Raw genomic sequence first — 18,396 nt, 5'->3', positions numbered from 1 at the left:
CACCATCATCCCTGTCCCGAAGAAGTCGTCGCCCTCCTGTTTCAAAGACTACCGTCCGGTAGCACTCACCCCCATCCTCATGAAGTGCTTCGAACGGCTAGTGTTGAAACACATCAAGACTGTCCTCCCACCCTGCCTGGACCCCCTCCAGTTTTTGCTTATCGGCCCAACCGCTCGACCGATTACGCCATCTCCACTGCCCTCCACTCAGCCCTCACACATCTGGACAAAAAAGACTCTTACGTCAGAATGCTGTTCATAGACTTCAGCTCAGCATTCAACACAATCATCCCACAACAGCTCATCACAAAACTGGACCAGCTGGGATTAAACACCTCTCTGTGCAACTGGCTGCTGGACTTGCTGACGGGGAGACCTCAGGCAGTTTGGGTCGGCAGAAACACATTCAGCACCACCACACTGAACACGGGGGCCCCCCAAGGATGTGTGCTGAGCCCCCTCCTCTTCACTCTGCTGACCCACGACTGCACACCGTCCCACAGCTCCAACCTCCTCGTCAAGTTCGCCAATGACACAACTGTTGTGGGTCTCATCAGCAACGACGACGAGGCGGACTACAGGAGCGAGGTGAGCCGCCTGGCCTCGTGGTGTGAACACAACAATCTCTCTCTGAATGTGGAGAAGACGAAGGAGATTGTTGTGGACTTCAGGAGAAGACGCCCCCAGTATGCCCCCCTTACCATCAATGGTGCTACGGTGGAGAGGGTAAGCAGCACCAAATTCCTGGGTGTGCACGTCACTGAGGACTTCTCCTGGACCACCAACACCACATCGCTGGCCAAGAAAGCGAACCAGCGCCTCTACTTCCTCCGCAAACTGAGGAAAGCTAGAGCCCCGGCCCCCATCATGCACACCTTCTACAGAGGCACCATCGAGAGTGTCCTGACCAGCAGCAAACAACACACAGTTACTTTATTCACCACCAGTTGTTAAGCTAATTCTTTTTGCATTACCGTTTACATTTGCACCTTTACATTCTCTGGATGTTTCATTGTTTAGATTGTACAGTTTTTACTTAGTTTGTACAGTTTTTATTTAGTTTGTACAGTTTTTACTTAGTTTGTACAGTTTTTATTAAGATTGTACAGTCTTTATTTATCTCTTTTTTTTAATATATGTCCTGTCACAAAAGGTTGAAGAGTAATGCAATTTCAATTCTCTGTTTGTCCTGTACATACTGCAGAATTGACAATAAAGCTGACTTTGACTTTGACTTGACTTTGAAAGAGCCAGTGAGAAATCGCCTGAATTTTTTTTTCTAAAATTGCTGTAAAATCCAAAGAGTGAATAGGAGACACATAATTTTTGGATCTTTTTGTAGACAAACCTTTCTTCTCTCATCAAAGTTAAATTTCAAAGGGTTAGCCCCCACCAAATTTAAATAAAGAGGGATCTTGCACCAGCTGCCCTGCTCTGCTGCTCCATGTAAGCCAGTACTCCATGCTCCATGTAAGGTGTGCTCCAACACACCTGATTCAAATGCTCAGCTCGTTACTGGGCTCTGCTGAGGTCTGATAACGAGCCATTCATTTGGATCAGGTGTGCTGGAGCTTGGATACATCTAAAACATGCAGGGCAGTGGTACTCCAGGACCAGGCTTGAGAAACAGTGGAAGATAACACCAGCAGCCCCATCGTGCCACTGTCAAAATTTTGGCGGCGCCGGAATTGTCTAGTTTGATTTAAACTTCACTAGGATGTCTTTTGCTTTCACCAAGATGACTTTGTTCAGTAACTGGATGCATAACTGTATGCGTTGCTTAACATTCTGTGGCCAATGAAATCTGTGAATCAAGAGAAGGGAAGAGAAAGGAGAGCAGGGGACTGCAGTGACATCAAGTTCAACATATGTGAAGCTGTTCACACAGCACACAACATTTTCTCTCAGTGGACATGCACAAGAATGCTTTTTCACAACAAAATGATGAAACCAGAATTATCTGTAATTACTGTGTGTATGACCTTTCTACAATTTATTGTGAATGATGGCCCAGTCTTTACTGGTACTGCTTAAATTTGCAATACCCAGTTAGTTTTGATAGCTTAAGCCATTTGATGATTTAAGACATCACATCACTACAGCCACTCAGAGCATCCAGCACAGTGATGCTGGCTTTAAAATATGTCAGTGTCAACAAGCTGATATGATAGGGGGTCTTGGGATGAGTATACATAGTATAGTAATATATATGCCCTTGGATCAGCCCATGATCACTGGAGCTATTTCCATTTCTATACAGATCACTTTGAACTACTCATCCATTCCTTTCTGGCTGTAACAATTTAATTTCCTCAGCATGTGATTAATGGAGGTTTATCTTATATTGTCGTATCTGTAACAGGTGTTGAAGGATTGATCCAAATGGGCCACCAGCAAATTGAAACAGATAGTGCTGTTAATTAGTCTGTGCAGGATTTCCTGAGTTCTATTCACATTTTGTTGTCACCTGGACCTCTTGTTAAGCCCCTCCCACAGCCTGATGTTTCAGTCTACCTTAGTTGTAGTGGTTAGATTTCTTGACTGCAGTGAACTCTTTTTCTGCTGTGCAGTGAAATGCTCATTGCAATCATCAGTATTCTTCTGAAGCTTCAGTGAATATTATTTTCTTCACTTTTAAAGATCTTTTCTTCAAAAAGATTCTTACACACTGTTAACATAATAATTTTCTTCCTCCCACCCTCTTATATTACCACAGTGAGTGCAGACACACACACTGTGGTATCTTATGGAAATGAATGGAAATGTTGCATCCATTTCATCAAACAGTCACATTAGAATTATAATCTCAATGAAAAGAATTTGCGAGGTGACAACAACATAATATTAACAAAAACAGCACTTGTTTAGCTTTGTAAATGCATAATGAAATGAAAGAAGCACTCCCGCTGTGGTCTGGACCCAGGGTCCTCAATTTCAAGTTAAGAAATTTAATAGAATGTGAAGAGAAAAGCTCAGTATTTTCACCTTTTAGAGAGACTGAAAAAAAGACCATAGCAAAAAAGTCAGATATCTCAAAGCTAATGGAACAGAAGCTAACTATTCGGCTCTCTATACAATTGTGAATATGTATATGCTAGGTTGCTAAGCAATATAAAGTAACTGGCATGAATTTGCTGACAGACTCTCTCTTATCATTTCCTGTAGAAACGTGCACTAGTGATACTAATACTTAATGTGTCGGTATTTTGTCAATGATGTATGTAATTTGCATTGGTGTGTGGAGAGATAATTATATCACACTTATTCTGAAACTCCTGCTCATGAAGCTTGATAAATGACTGGCTTTCTGTTTGTGTGCACTGGAGTCAGTGTGTAGCTTGCTAACATGAAAATGAGTTGTGATGTCTCTGGAAACCCATGTCATACCCGATCAAATCACTTCCCATCCCCCTGGCTCTATTTTTAAAAATATGTTTCTTCACATTATCTCTCTGCCTAAAGATCTTGCCGTGCTGTGTCTTGCATGTCACCAATTATTTCAGTTCAGCTGCAGTGATATTATTAAAACGGCATGATGTACATGAGTGAGTGTGTAAATGTTGAAAAGGCCAAATCAACACTTCAGAAATCATGGCTACTCATGGAATGTCCAATTTGTGCTTCAACGTTAAACGAAAGAATAAAGCTGACATCTGACATTTCCATGGAACTGATGTTTTGCTGTGCAATTGCCAAAAAAGTTGCAAATTAAAGTTTTGTGTAGTGTAGTAGGACAGCCTTAATCCTGTGTTTCTCTGCTCAGCTTGTCTGCTGGAAATGAACAGGCTTCAATGTTTAGTGTTTACTTCTTATCACTACTGTTTGCTACTTTTGCTACTTTATTATTATGTATATAATTTTTTTACTGCTTGCTATTTTGATATTTTATTATATAGAGTTTGTTCTTTATAGTCCCATTTCACAAATTTTCACTTTTTTTCACTGTGTGTATGCTTACAGTCACGGTACACTTTATTTTCTACACACTGCCATTTGCTGTAGATATTCTTTTTTGTGCAATATTTTTCATTACTACTGTTTGCTATTTTGCTATTTTATTATTATGTATATAATTTTTTACTGCTCACTATTTTGATATTTTATTATGTATAGTTTGTTCTTTATAGTCTTATTTCACAATTTTTCACTTATTTCACTGTGTGTAATGCTGCTGCTGCACTGCAATTTCCCAGCTTGGGATAAATGAAGTCAGTCTGTCTGTCTGTCTGCCTGTCTATCAACCTATTTTATCTCCTAAAACACATCTAATCATCTAAGAGAGGTTAAGTACTATCAAAATGTCATTTAAACCCATATAGGGCACATTTCTAAAAGGTGATTTACAAGACAGTTAAATAAGTCAGTTCTACAAAGGTGAGTTTTGATTAACGTCTTGAGCATAGCAAGATTAGTGCAGTCACAGATGTGTCTGGGGTGAGAGTTTCAGAGGGAGGGAATGGCCACGTGCTTGGTCCGAGACAGCGGGGAGAGGAGATTGGTCAGAAGGAGCGTGGTGATGGAGAATGTTAGGCTGTGGGAGTGATGGGAAGGAGTTTGAACTGAATTAGTTGGGGAGGAGCTGAGGTGGGGCTGAGAGCCACAGACAGGGTAGTGAAGTCCTAAAGTATTGATGGACCAACACATTGTTCATTTGGGTCTTTGACAATAAGACAAAAATAGAACATGATATTTTCCTTTTAAGCAATCATATGTAACTTTTCTTGAGCAGTGATTAGTGCACAAGTATTAAGTACAAGTTAATGGTCTATGCTGTCATCTAACAGTGGCATTAGTAGAGGAGCCGTAACGTCAGTGAACTAACTCAGTAATGTCAGTAACACCGTTCAAACTCTTACCTGAGTTGAATGAGTATTCTCTCCTCTGCAGCCAGGTAGTGGAGCCTCGCCTCGTCTATCTGAGTTTTCTGTCTGTACGCTGCCTCCTCAGACTGAGCCAGTCGATCACACATCAACACCACCAGTTCCTGACCTGCCATCCGCAGCATCGAACTCACGCTCTCCTGGTTTGACAACTGCAACACATGGAGCTTAGGAAATTAGTAATGAACAACAGTAGTTCTTTTGCTTAGCTTGTGGTGAGGCCTGTGTTAACTGGTCTGTCTGTTCCTCTAATACTCTGGTCCAAAGTATTTCTACTGACTTCATTGACAAAAAAATTGAAACACATTTATGGTCTCAAGAGGATGAACCAGTTTTTACTATTTTTGACTATAATGACCATGGCTTTTGCCCATATTCCACGCTTATTAAAAACGTAACATTTTAAGCCTCATGGGACTCAAAGAATAGCTAAATCATCAGCTTGCTCTTCATTTCAACACTTTTGCATTGTTGGATGTAATGAGCATTGCAGCTTACAGCTCTATGGTGATGGTGAGCAAAAGGTGGAGTCAGGCAGCACATGGTTTTCTGAAACACACCAGGATTCCCAGGAACAATGTCACTGCTAAAAACACTGTATAAAGATCAATAAAACCCCTCCATGTACATTTATGACTGAAAACAACTAATGTGGGTTACTACAGAATATTTTAAAATATAGGTGATTAGATTAATCATTTTTTCTTTTTTATCAAACCCCTCTTTTTCCTTGTCATCTAAAATGTGAAAATATTTTTTATGACTCGTCTTGAACTTGATGTCAAACTTGAGAGCAATGTGTGAGCGAAATGTGTGTGTTCAGATTTCAGCTGATAAAGACTCTATTTCCATATCCAATTTATTAATTTCATAGGTGGTGAAGCGTCCAACAGCTCAGTAGCTCTCTAGGACATGAAGGACATGACTGGGCACAAACGCTCTACATTACCTTATCATATGTGTATGTATATATATATATATATATATATATATATATATACAGTATATATACCCCAGATTTTACAGGGCCCAGGGTGACATTTACATTTACACACCTTCTCACTTAATGTTTTTTTTTTATTTTTATTACTTTCTACATTGTAGATTCATACTGAAGACATCAAAACTATGAAGGAACACATGTGGAGTTATGTAGTACACAAAAAATGGTTAAACAAACCAGAATATGTTTTATATTTTAGATTCGTCGAAGTTGCTACTTTTTGCTTTAATGACAGCTTTGCACACTCTTGGCATTCTCTCAATCAGCTTCATGAGGCAGTCACCCGAAATGGTTTTCAGTTAACAGCTGTGCCATGTCGAGAGTTATTCTGTGGAATTATTTTGCCTAATTAATGTGTTTGAGACCATCATTTGTGTTGTGCAGAAGTAGGGTTGGTCCACAGTTAACCGCCCTATTTGACTATAGTTATAATCCATAAGAAGAACCAAGAACCACTCAGCTAAGTAAAGTATATACTATATACTACATATGCTATACTTATATGTATACTACGCTTTATGCTTTATGAATGTTGCTTACAATACAAATATATATTAACCATTACTAAACATTTGTGTACAGTGCGTTTTGCATCCACTTAGTGAGTACACAGGTTAGTACCTGTAAGTGTCTGAGTTGGCTGAGTTGTCGTCGTAGCTCATACACATTTCTCTTTGCTAACACCAAGCTCTGCTGCAGCCTGCTGTCAGAGGGAGGGGCCTCAAAAGTCTGCGTGGTGGGGCTGAAGCTGTCGGTCACACCGGCACTGTCCGGAGGGTCACATGACACTCCTTGAGGTCAAAGAAAGGTGATCTTAAGGTTATCATTATGTTCAAAGAACAAGAAGTATGTATTTTGGACAGGTAATGTCACCATCTATTAAAAAAAAAAAGAAGAAGAAGGAAAAATCTCACCAGGTCTGTTGAAGAGTTTGTGCCCAGCAGTCTCACTGAAAAGACACACAGACAGTTGCATTATAAACGTAGCCTTGATCAGGATTTATCAAGTACACAGGACTAATTTCATTTTATTACTTAAAATTATCTAGAAAAGTCCGGTAAAGGTCTACTGCGTAAAATTATTATGTGGTTCAGTTTCAGAAATTACTTTCGGCACCATTATGTACACATATGGAGTCCAATGAACATATTGTATGTGTTCACTGAAATTGTTGCTCGTGGTTCAGCTGCTGTTGGTTTAAGGCAGATGAAGGCAGATGTTACAGACCTGACTGGTCCCATAGACAGAGCATGGTGCACCCGACCTGCTAGACTCGCGATCTGCTCCTCCATGGCTTTCATTCTCTCACTGAAAAATATGAACCCATCAAAAAGCATTTGTACTGGCCATCAGAACACCTTGCCATCATGTAGTAATGTCACACATTTGGGAAATGTGGTAACTCTGTAATGTCTAAATCACATGATGTGTTTCATAATCAGCTCTTTAATGAATTAATCTATCGGACATACTGAATTTCCTCAAATAAAAACCAGTAGTCAAATAAATCTCGATAAAGTCTCGATTATGGCTGGGGGCATGGTCGATCGGAACAAAGGCTGGCCCCAAAGTAACGGCTGGAGAAACAAGAAGTATGAATAAACTCAACACTTTAATTTAATAAATTCAACAAAATTATCATGCTGTTTTCATCTCTTTGTTTTCTGAATTACTCATCTAAAGTATTATTGTCCAATTTCAGCCACTGCAGGTGTGTGTGTATTAATGTCTCAGCTAAACTGTAGTTTAGTAGTACTTAAATCTGTATGCACACCTGTTGCATTTTTCCAATCTCTTTTCATTTAGGACAGACTTCTTGTCATCTTCTTGTTTAAAACTGTTTTTTCATTTCACTCATGTTCCTATCCAAACCATCAGTTTTCTGGCAAATATGCTTAAGTGTGCAAAATGTACTGAAAGGAAGACTATTTTTTAGAGGAAAGGGAGAATCAGAGTTTGTCAGATCTGTGTACAAGTGATTATTCTCTCTAATGATCTGAAAAATAGTAAATGACAGAAATTCAGAATATGAGTTGACATATGTAAAAAAAAGACAAACACAAAGAGAAAACACATCTTTAAAGTACCTCTTCCACAAGAAAATAGTCTCCTTGAAGCTATGATTAGATTTTATCTCTACATGTTGTATGAGACATAATGCTTCTTGTCACTTTGTTAAAAGTAATTTAATTGGCTATAGCTCCTGTCACTGTTCAAAGTTTTGATTTGCCGAAAGCCTCTTGATGTTGTTTCTCCTGGCCATATGATCGTGGAGCACACTGTGTATCCTTGAGTTTTAACAAAGCCAAACAGTATAACATTGCTCCTTAGCACTACTAGTGGTCACACTATTTAAGCACCTTTAAGGCATTACTATAATAATTAACAGTTACGAGTCAGTTCAAACAAAGAAACTTTCACAGGCTAAACATGTAAAATCACATCACGATCAAGTGAAACCATGAAAGAAAAATTGCCATCCAAAATGAATTTTATAGCTCAGAATAGCTTGAAGCTATGTTTGTGACTGACATTTCCTGATTTTACCACTGTTCTGAGTTCAGAATCTGTGGACCTTGTATTTATTGAGAGATCATCTCATAAGTTGCTTACAATAAAATGTGATGATTACTCTGGCTCTCATCTCACCTTTGGCTGTTGCTGGCAGTCACATGACCCTGAAACAGTTTCTCATGTTGTCCCAGAGAGCTGTCCACAAAAACAGAAGAGGGAGAGGATGATGAGCTTCTGTTTACAATCTCCAGTGAGGCCTCATTACTGTCCCACTGCAGGGACTGGCAAATTGGTGACATCCTCTCTGGAGACAAGAGGCCAACCCCTCCAATGATCTGTCTGTCAGTCATCCTGACTTCATTGACTCTGTGAGGAGAAGGGGGTGGGGTTTTGGGTCCCAGTTTCCCGCTCTTTTGCCTTATGGTGGACACAAAACCTCAAGAAGACCTCATTATGAAGTAAAATACAACAAACATACAAGAAATACAAGAAATACATCAATGTCCCAACACCTTTCAACCTCTGACCTTTTGTTTCATGCTAATGTTTAATACTCAGCAATGAGTGATTTACATTAAAAGGGAACTGAAAAACAAAACACAAGCGTGCATTGAATGGGGAAAAACATGATGCTCTTTTCTTAAGAACCTGAACCATCCATTGTAGATAGGACCTTTTAGGTAATTCAGCAGGTGTTAATGATACTCTCCTGAATGTCCAGTTTCCAGTTATTAGGGGCATTTAAATGTGGGTCATTTATTAAAAATTAGATTTAAATCTAATTTGTGGTTTCAGCAGTTTGAGTTGGACAAATTCACTGGTTATCTTTCACTGGATTTACAGGTTTTTTGTAGTAGTTTTTAGGGGTATTGTTTGATGTTGCAGTTCATGGCTGGGGCCTTAAACCCTTAGATCTCAGGGTCCTCACACAAAGACTGAACAGGTTTATTTCTCCATAGGAACCTGCTCACTCTACATTTTCCTGCTTAGAACACGGCTTACTACTAAAGCATTCAATAATGTGACACAAAATAATGATTAAAATTTTATTGATTTAAATTCAGCCTGCTATTTTCTGTCACCGCTCTCACTGCGCAGCAGCTCTGAAAGTGGTAAACCAAACCAGATCTGGTCAATCTCAGTGTCCTCAAGTCTCTTGTGGCTTAATATCGCTTCTCCTGTCAGTCCAGCGTTGTTCTTTACTTTTCTCGTCTTTTTTTGGGCCACACGTCAAGTGTTTTGTCCTCTCCAAACAAATTAAAAGTAATGCCTGGAAAATGCTTATTTTGCCACTCAAATCAGATGGTGATTTCTTATTGAGCTTGGTACATTAACAGATTGCCCTTTTAGTCTATGACTGAATACCTGAACAGGCGGTCGTCTGTCGAGAAATAAACACAGCTGAATTTTGGCAATTGACCAATCAAAATTGAGTATTTAAGAGTGTTCTAAATTAAAATAATTTCATGGCATTAAAGCTAAGACTTTATTTGAGGGCTGGGATTTCCCACTACAAGTGAATGCACAGTCACATTAGTAAAGAATCCACCAACTGCTGTTAACTGCTCTCTCGGTCTAGGGTCACTTCATTTGATAGACATTTAGCTAAGAGGCACCACTCAAACTCCAAGTCATCAACTAAAAACTGCAAGGTTGTATAGTGTGTCTAACGATTCATAATGTCATATTGATATGGATTGTCAAGATCATTAGCCTATTTATGATTCTTTTTTGTCAGTGTACTGTTTTGTCAGTGACTGTTTAAGGTATTAAACTACTAAAAGGCCAAGGGATTGCACACAGGCCTATATACACACAGTTTCATTTTCTGTATTGCTTAATTTTGCCCTACAGCAAATTACCCCAAAATGACCTAATGAATCACAACCACACTGACACTAGAGTTAGAGTTAGTTTATTAGAACTATTAATGAGACATAAAAAAACACTAACGACTCTGTTAGTTCATTGTTTTATTTCTGTTGCCATTTCCTTTCCAATCCAACAAAAACACTGCAGTAATTACCCTAAAATCAATTTCAAATGTTACAAGAAGCCAGTGCAAAGCAGCCAAAACTTTCAGTTTTGTCCTCATTTAATGTCAAGAAATGATTGCTTATCCATTTATTTATTGCCAGTTAGTAATGGTCAGTAATGGCTACAGAGTCATTTGGCTCAGCGCAGATGTACAATTGTGCGTCATCTGCATAACTGTGGATACATACATACATTATGCCCTCTAATGATGTTACGAAGTGGCAGCATGTATAATGAGAACAGCAATGGACCATCTGTGGGTCATCTGTGTTCAGCAGCAATGCTGGATCTAATTGAACTTATTTTGTATGGAAGAACAATGCAAGTTATTTACAATTTGATGCAGAGAACTGCTGATGGGCGGGGGTGGTGTTGATGAGCTGAGTGGAGAAAAATATTCTAGAGTTCCCAGAATTCTCTGTAATAATCTTGGGAAAGTAATCTTTTTCTTGCCAGATGTAGTGCTGTGTTATAGACAGTCATGGCTTCTTTGTATATATTACAGTGAACTGTGAGACCTCTTTTTCTCGATTTTCTTTCAGATGCTCCACAGATTCTTTTAATCTCATTAACACTGTCATTGTTTAACCATGGGGATATTCTGTCAGTCCACCTCTTTTAAATCTTTTTTGGAACAACAGTAGTTCTGTTCAGCAATGTAATTTAAAGAGCAGTCATAGCTGTGTGACTCCAGTGATGTCATAATATTACAGAAGTTTAGTTTTGGTTTAGGAATCTCTTTTGAACCAAAAAATCCATTTTAATCTTTATTATGATTAGGTGAAAAAAAACACACACACACACACACACACTGATTGTAAGACACTGAAATACTGTTAATGTTTAACTCTGTTGTTATGACAAAGTCCTGAATTTTACCATGCTGAAGAGGCATGTTGGGTAATCTCAAAGCTGCCCAGTAAATTCAGTCATTCCTTTTGTTGATATGAATAGTCAGGTCGCCATTCAGGATTAATCTGTCATATCTAGTCAAACCAAGTATGATCAGCTCTGAGAATTCCTGCATAAACAGTGATGGATGTCTTGGTGGTTGAAATAATGATGAGCCATGCAGTCGTGAATATTGGTCACAGAAACCGCCGTTCTTCCAGGAGTTTCTCTAGAGGTTTCTCTAAAAGATGCTGGACCACAGCATTTTTAACAATAGATGGACAAATGCATTTTGCCTCAGAGCTAATGAAAATTAATAAAACGCTGGACTGAACTGTGTCAGTAACTTGGTTGGAATAATATCAAGGTTGCATGTGGCTGTTTTGATTTCAGAAAAAAAGGACAGCATGTAGGTTAAAAATTACCAAAATAAATGCAAATATCCCTAATGGTATGTAAAACATGGTCTGGGTGGGTAATTTGTTGCCTTATGTCGTTGACTGTATTCATTAAAAAAATGAAAAGCTTCTCACATTTCTTATGAGTCATTGGTAAAACTACATTGGGAGGGGGTGATGACCAAGTCTATCACCTTAAATAAGATTCTGGGGTTAGAGTGATTTGCTAACGTTAAATCAGAGAAGACGAATGCTCTTGTTTCATTAAATGCCTTTTGATAATTTTTCTACGTCTATCTAGACATCTTTTACCATAAATAAATGACCTTTTTATATGCTGACAATTCTGTTCTACGCAGCACATAAAGATAAAACAGTGGCTGAGAACACTCTCAGAGGAGCCTTTAAATATTAGTAGATGGCTAGCAGATCATAGACTGTCTCAAGTGCTTGTAAAAGACTAAAGACATTTTTTTTTTGCTCTTAAATTGGAAAGTTCTACTACTAAAGATTGAAAAAAATAAAATTATCTAGAAAAGAATATTTCAAGGCTGCATTTTAGACAGGTTTTTATCAGGTGAAAATGACTTTTAAAGCCATCACCAAGACAACCGCTAAATCTACCGTTCAAGGCAGCACAACTCGGATTATGGATTATTACTTGGATTATGCTACCATCTTTTAGTACACCCGATTATCACAATCCTAAAAACAAATTACAAAAGGCTCAAAATGAGTTGATAAGGCTTGTATTGAAACTAAACTTTTTGGAACACGTTCTCTTTCCCTGTAGTTTTTTGAACCTGTGCAGCCTTACTAGCTTTATATTTCTGTGGTATAATTTCCTGGGGGTGAAACTCCCATTGTCATTGTCACAACATTTTAACCCCCCCACTCAAGTCACACAAGCATGCAACACAATTACAAATGGCAAGGAGTAGTGGAGGCCATAGATCATTGACCCCAGGCACTTTGAGCCCTCTGGTCGGAGGCCACATAACCAAAGTGCAGATGGCCATGTGTGGACAGCTGAAGTACTGGTCAGAGTTTGCAATTATCTCTGACCACTAGCCTGCCTTATTCCTCTCCCAGAAATGATGGATGAGTATGACCAGTCAATAGACCTTTTGTATCTGATGGAATTATGGCTGATTCCAAGGCCAGCTGTACAAAACGCCCAGTTCTGTTTCTGCTGTCTGCTCTGTCTTGGCCATGCCCCACCCCAAGTGCAGAGGGGACACCTTCTGCATTCAATGAGCTCTGATTGATAACTGCTGGTCTGCAGTGTACACAGACACAAAATGTGAGTTATGTCTAAATTCTAATACGCTTACCTTTTGCTTTAAGTTAAGACCGTTGTGGGGAAAAGTTAAAGGCCATGATCCTAGTGTGGCTGGAGCCTCATGTTTAGTGTGATTTGTGCTTTGGCATTCAGTTTGGTGGTGTAGTCTGTGTGTTGTCTGCAGTCTGAACTGCAGGCACCTTTGCTATTGATTAATACATATCTACACCTATACACAACTGGGAGTCTACCAGTGAAGTTATTAGTTTAAATTCTCTCCTTATACTACATTATCTACCATCTTCTCATGTCCTATTGGAGGTTTGTTTGACATTGCCCATAGCTTACATGCCCTGTCAAATATCAACTTTCCTTCCATCCCTTTCTGCAGCACACTGCCACATCTTAATTAAACCTACACCCTCCTACTCCCACAGTTTAACCTCAGTGTCTCTTCCTGCACCTGCACCGGTCATCTGATCATGACTGCCAGCCTATATCACGTCTTACTCGACCTATGCAATTACTCATTCACCAGAAGTTCCCCAGCGTTCTCTGAACAACTCTGCTTTCTGCACCACAAGCTGGTGCTGCTGAACTGGACAAATAGAGGGCAAAGACTTTGAGTGAAGGACTTCTAACTCAATCTGAATTAAGTTTTACTAGTTCTATTTATTTTTACTTTATTAACTTTATAAAACGTTGGGGATCCGTTTTGTTTATTTTATCTATTTTTTCAGTTAACTTTATAAGAAATTCTGCTGGGATCTTAGCACTGTTTTTTAAGATAAGGTTGAAATGTTTTCTGACATTAAACATTTGCTTAAAGGCATTGAAACAAAGTTTTGTGTTAGAATTTGTGTTATTCTCAGTGGTGGAGGAAGTAGTCAGACCTTTTACTTAAGTAAAAGCAGCCACAGTGTAAAAGTACTATGTCACAAGTACTTTACACAGAGTGCAAGTACTTTACCTTGTACTAAAAATCTTACTAAACTAAAAACACAAAGGTGTATCATAAATACTTGAAGCTCCAAAAGTAAAAGTGAGTAAACGATGTAAATGATATGACTGGATTGTAATTATTGATGAATGAATGTGCTCATAATAATCCATCATAGATTATTAGTTGATTTATATTTTATATAAATAATATGAATCTGCCATGTAAGTAGGAAGTTATCAAATAAATGGCATGGAGTTTTTACTGAACATGTATATCAGTTGCAAAATATCGGTTATCAGTCTCTTTAATGAATCCTGTTATGTCGTTCAAGCACTACTGCACACCCTCGACTGAAGCAGAGAAATGCAGCTTCAGCTGAACCAAGTTATGTTTCCATGTTTGTGTTACTGTTAGCAAAGGAGGACGGTGTATATTTATCTGGATTGGGTTTAAAGCAGTGTGCGTACCTGTGGAGGCAGTGTGTCTGGTGCTCCATGCTCTCTTCGTAGCCCATCGATGGTTTAATAAAGGTTCGATACTGCTGCAGCCCCTCTGGGAAGCCTGTGACCCCAGCATTCACCACGTCTGCGGTGAGAGAAGGAGGAGCATGGCACTGGGAGGAGGTGATGCTCAGGTGACCTCCTCCGTCCTGCAGGGGGGAGCAGTAGGAGTCTGGGTAGTATGGTCCTCCTTCACCACACACCACTGGCACCATGCTCTTACTATTGGCAGCATTCTTGTCTGACACACACACACACACACACACACACACACACACACACACACACGCACACACACACACACAACCACACAGCGTCACATCAGACTTAAAGCTAAACAATTACAGATTGAGCCTGAATTCAATCACTGTTTTTATTTCTGTAAACTCTGTGAAATCTAATATTTTTAAGCAAAGACAGATCAGCTGGATTAATTGGAGCAAGCATGTCCAAACTATTCTATAAACTGCTCAATTTATCCACCGCACTTCACCATGAAAACTAGTTTATTTTTCTGACTTTCTATTTATTCATCCATTTATATTTTTGGGTTTGTGAGTAACATATTGGGACTACAACTTCTGTGTTGTAGGAAGATGCATTAATGAACCTTGCAACTTGTACCTTGTGTTTGAATAGCATTTCAGGGACAGTTATGCCACTGAAAATGGCATTTTTATTTTTTTTCAGGATTGGACTATGATGCCATAGGTCCATATCTTGAAATTAAAAGGTCTTGTGTTCTTATTGGCTTTGAGATATTAAGCTTCAAGGTTTTTGCATTCCAAATAGCAAAAATTATATATGGAGCAAGTCTCTTTCATATATAAAAACAGAAACCCCAAATGTATACTAAATGTAAAATATCAGATTTGTACATGGATTTTTTTGGGTACAGGTCAAATGCAGAAAGAGCCTCCTAAAACTCTGTGTCTACTTGGAATTACAAGGTTTTAATATAGCAAGACATGAAAAAAAATCTGAATTGAGGGTCCCAGGAAAGGGGGTCCTCTGTCCTCTGTGGCAAATTAGTTGTTGACTTGTGCGTCCTTTACATGGACAACATGTGCATGTTTGCTTTACAAGTTTGTTGTAATGAATTGATGAATCATTGATCACTCATCAGCTCAGGACCCTGCACTTATCTCACCGGGCTTGACATCTCTCCGTTCCAGTATGGCACTGCTGTTGGTGCAGAGAGCGCTAGATCGCCTCACCCCTGACAGGCGTTCCCGTGGTAATGTGGCACGGCCTGGATCCACCGGCCCCAACCCCCCTCTTGTGCTCGCCCTACCATATGCCATCCTGGAGGGAGAGGAGGGCATGGAGCGGACCATGGGTGGGGACATGGAGCCCTGCAGGCTGTGCAGGGTGCTGCGGCTTGACGACAACACTGTGTGGACGGGACTGTGACTGCTGTACAGCAACTCTTTGGAGATCTGCAAAAAACGAGAAAAGAACTCTAAATTTATAGATTCCACTTTGTCTGGCCGATTAGACGTTCAATTAAGGTTGGCTGGGGCTAGCTAGACAACAACACTCTGTGAAACCTGCTTTTGTGTGTGTGTGTGTGTGTGTGTGTGTGTGTATGTGTATGTGTGTGTGTGTGTGTGTGTGTGTGTGTGAAAGCTATGCAGGCACAATGGGAATAACTCAGGTGTCAAGATGCTCACATGAAGCCAGCGAATCAACATGTGTGAAATAATGGACTTCACACTGCTCTCCACAGCACTTACAAGTTCGTTTTATCCACACTGACACACAAGCTAGCAGGACTAACTGCTTCCTCTGCTGTCTGTTCATGTGTGAACCAACCACATTTCAGTGGTTGAAGGCCGTGATCCAGGAACAACCAGTATGAGTATGGTTTGCCTCTAGATGATCATATTGTGTGGCCATATATTATTAAAATTCAGTCAACCTTTATTTTAAATTCGAGTTGAAATCATAGATAGGTGTCAGAAATCAAGGTGCATTTCCGTGAATGAATGGAGAGCCTAGGGGTAGGTTGCTGCTGCACAGATTGAAAAAGCACTTTGAGTCAAATTTGTGATTTCGGGCTATGTGAATAGAATTGATTTGTCTTGACTTTATGCAAATATTAGTTATCCGTGGTATGAGTACTGTATTATATTATTATACTGTATTTCACTGTAATTACCACATAGCTAGATTGAAAAAATGTCCATCCACTAATCTTTTGCATGTAATTAAATAAGTTAGGGCAACTTAAACTTTGTAATTGTCACAATCACAATGATTTCAGAACTTATACTACTATATATTAATATTATTAATATATCAGCATCAATGTATTAGCCAGTTTATAATAGTGAGAATTTATTTCTGAGTTTTTGGGAAAGATCCAGTTAGGTAGACTTTATAAGCAGGTGCTGATCTGAATTTCTTGAAAGAACTGCTAAATTCTTAATGACTAGAAAAACTGATCAATTGAAAATCAGAAAAAAAAAGGTTCTTTATTTCTTGGAGATGCCATTCTTCATATTTGTTGAATTTGTTTGCTTGCCTGTAATTTCAAGCCAAGTGATTAAAAAGTTAAATGTTGCATGTTTACATGCCCAGTTGGTACGATGTGCAGTGAAACTGCAGCAGATGTTTCTGCAGCAAGATGAATGAAAAGCTGAGACTTCAACACAGGACGAGTTAACCAGAGGAGGAAGAAAAGGAGAGGCTGAAGTAAGAGAGCTACATGAGTGAAAGGTCCATCAATCCATCCTTTGTCTATCCTTTAGATGTAATAGTTCGACAATAATGGCTCTAAAATTGTCAGTCAAGTTTCTTTCTGTGAAACAAACAAACAAACAAACAAAGATTCTTTTGATTCTCAGTGAAAAAAAATATTTTCTGCATTAAAATACATTTTGATCATATTTCAAGTGAGGAATATGCATTTTATTTTCAGAATCTTCACTCAGTGAATATGTGTGACCTTTAGTTTGTTAGTTATTATTAACATTTTTTCATGTCTTACCATGCTGCTATTGCTGAAACCATGGATTGTGCATGTTTGAATCATTGTTTTACATTGTGTTATAATCTGAGCTCGCTCCGAAGCTATGGTGCTTGTGAATTTACTGGAGAGCTTTGAACTTACTCAACATGTAAATGAACTCATCAGCATGGAAACATTCTGGACTTGGTACATTGACAATGTTTCAGTATTGGAATGACTTGTTTCTGACCATCACTGTGTGTTTTTTGATGCCAAACTAATCTTAACAAAGACTAAGTTTTGGTTCAAACGAGTTCCTTAGATGGCAAGGCTGAAGCAAAGTTCTGTAATATTATGAGATCGTTTGAGTGACACAGCTACGACTGCTCTTTAAATGACATGGTCGAACATTTCAAAAATACCATGTCATCTGCTTTCAATACTGTTGCTCCACGAAAGGTTAAAAAAAGTTCAACTGACAGAATCTCGGCATGGTTAAATGAGATTAAGAGGATCTGTCGAGCAGCTGACAGAAACTGGAGGAAAACTGGGCTCACAGCTCACTGTAGTATCTACAAAGAAGCCATGACTGTCTGTAACAAAGTAATACATCTTCAAGAAAGGATTACTTTTCCAAGATCATTACAGACAATGCTGGGAACTCTAGAATATTATTTCTCACTGTAAATGACCTTTAATATGCTCCTGAATATTACAAAAATGTGTTGTTCTTGTTGTTGTCGTTTTGTTTGTTTGATTAATATTTGTCCAGAAGGCTTTTAATTTTAAATAAGCGAAAGAAACAAAAAAAAGGGAAAAGCTTTATGTTCGACGAGAAGTGTTCTTACACTGCATAAATGTGAGTGTCTGTCTATATTTGTTGGTTTAGCACCTGGCTGATAAGAGCACAAGATTTGTCATCGTTTCATTTCATGCCGTGTTTAATGTTGAGTTTTATTGTAATATTCTTTTAAACTTTTTAGAGTTATGTGTTT

General features: G+C 38.9%; 1 protein-coding gene across 1 annotated transcript in view; it reads right to left on the bottom strand.

Annotated features, from left to right (window-relative positions):
* Window positions 1–18,396, bottom strand: part of LOC121614784 (sickle tail protein homolog) — a 76,343-nt gene that overhangs the window by 15,185 nt on the left and 42,762 nt on the right. The window contains exons 6-12 of the mRNA XM_041948853.1: window positions 15,599–15,887; window positions 14,416–14,689; window positions 8,533–8,814; window positions 7,111–7,191; window positions 6,798–6,832; window positions 6,505–6,674; window positions 4,857–5,032 (exon numbers count right to left, since the gene is read on the bottom strand). Of these exons, the coding sequence (XP_041804787.1) occupies window positions 4,857–5,032; window positions 6,505–6,674; window positions 6,798–6,832; window positions 7,111–7,191; window positions 8,533–8,814; window positions 14,416–14,689; window positions 15,599–15,887 (1,307 nt within the window). The remainder of the gene's footprint in view (window positions 1–4,856; window positions 5,033–6,504; window positions 6,675–6,797; window positions 6,833–7,110; window positions 7,192–8,532; window positions 8,815–14,415; window positions 14,690–15,598; window positions 15,888–18,396) is intronic.

The sequence above is a fragment of the Chelmon rostratus genome, chromosome 12 (genome assembly GCF_017976325.1).
Source record: "Chelmon rostratus isolate fCheRos1 chromosome 12, fCheRos1.pri, whole genome shotgun sequence".
Taxonomy (NCBI): Eukaryota; Metazoa; Chordata; class Actinopteri; order Chaetodontiformes; family Chaetodontidae; genus Chelmon; species Chelmon rostratus.
The sequence above is the reverse complement of the archived record's forward strand: the minus strand, read 5'-3'. Positions and strand labels throughout refer to the sequence as shown.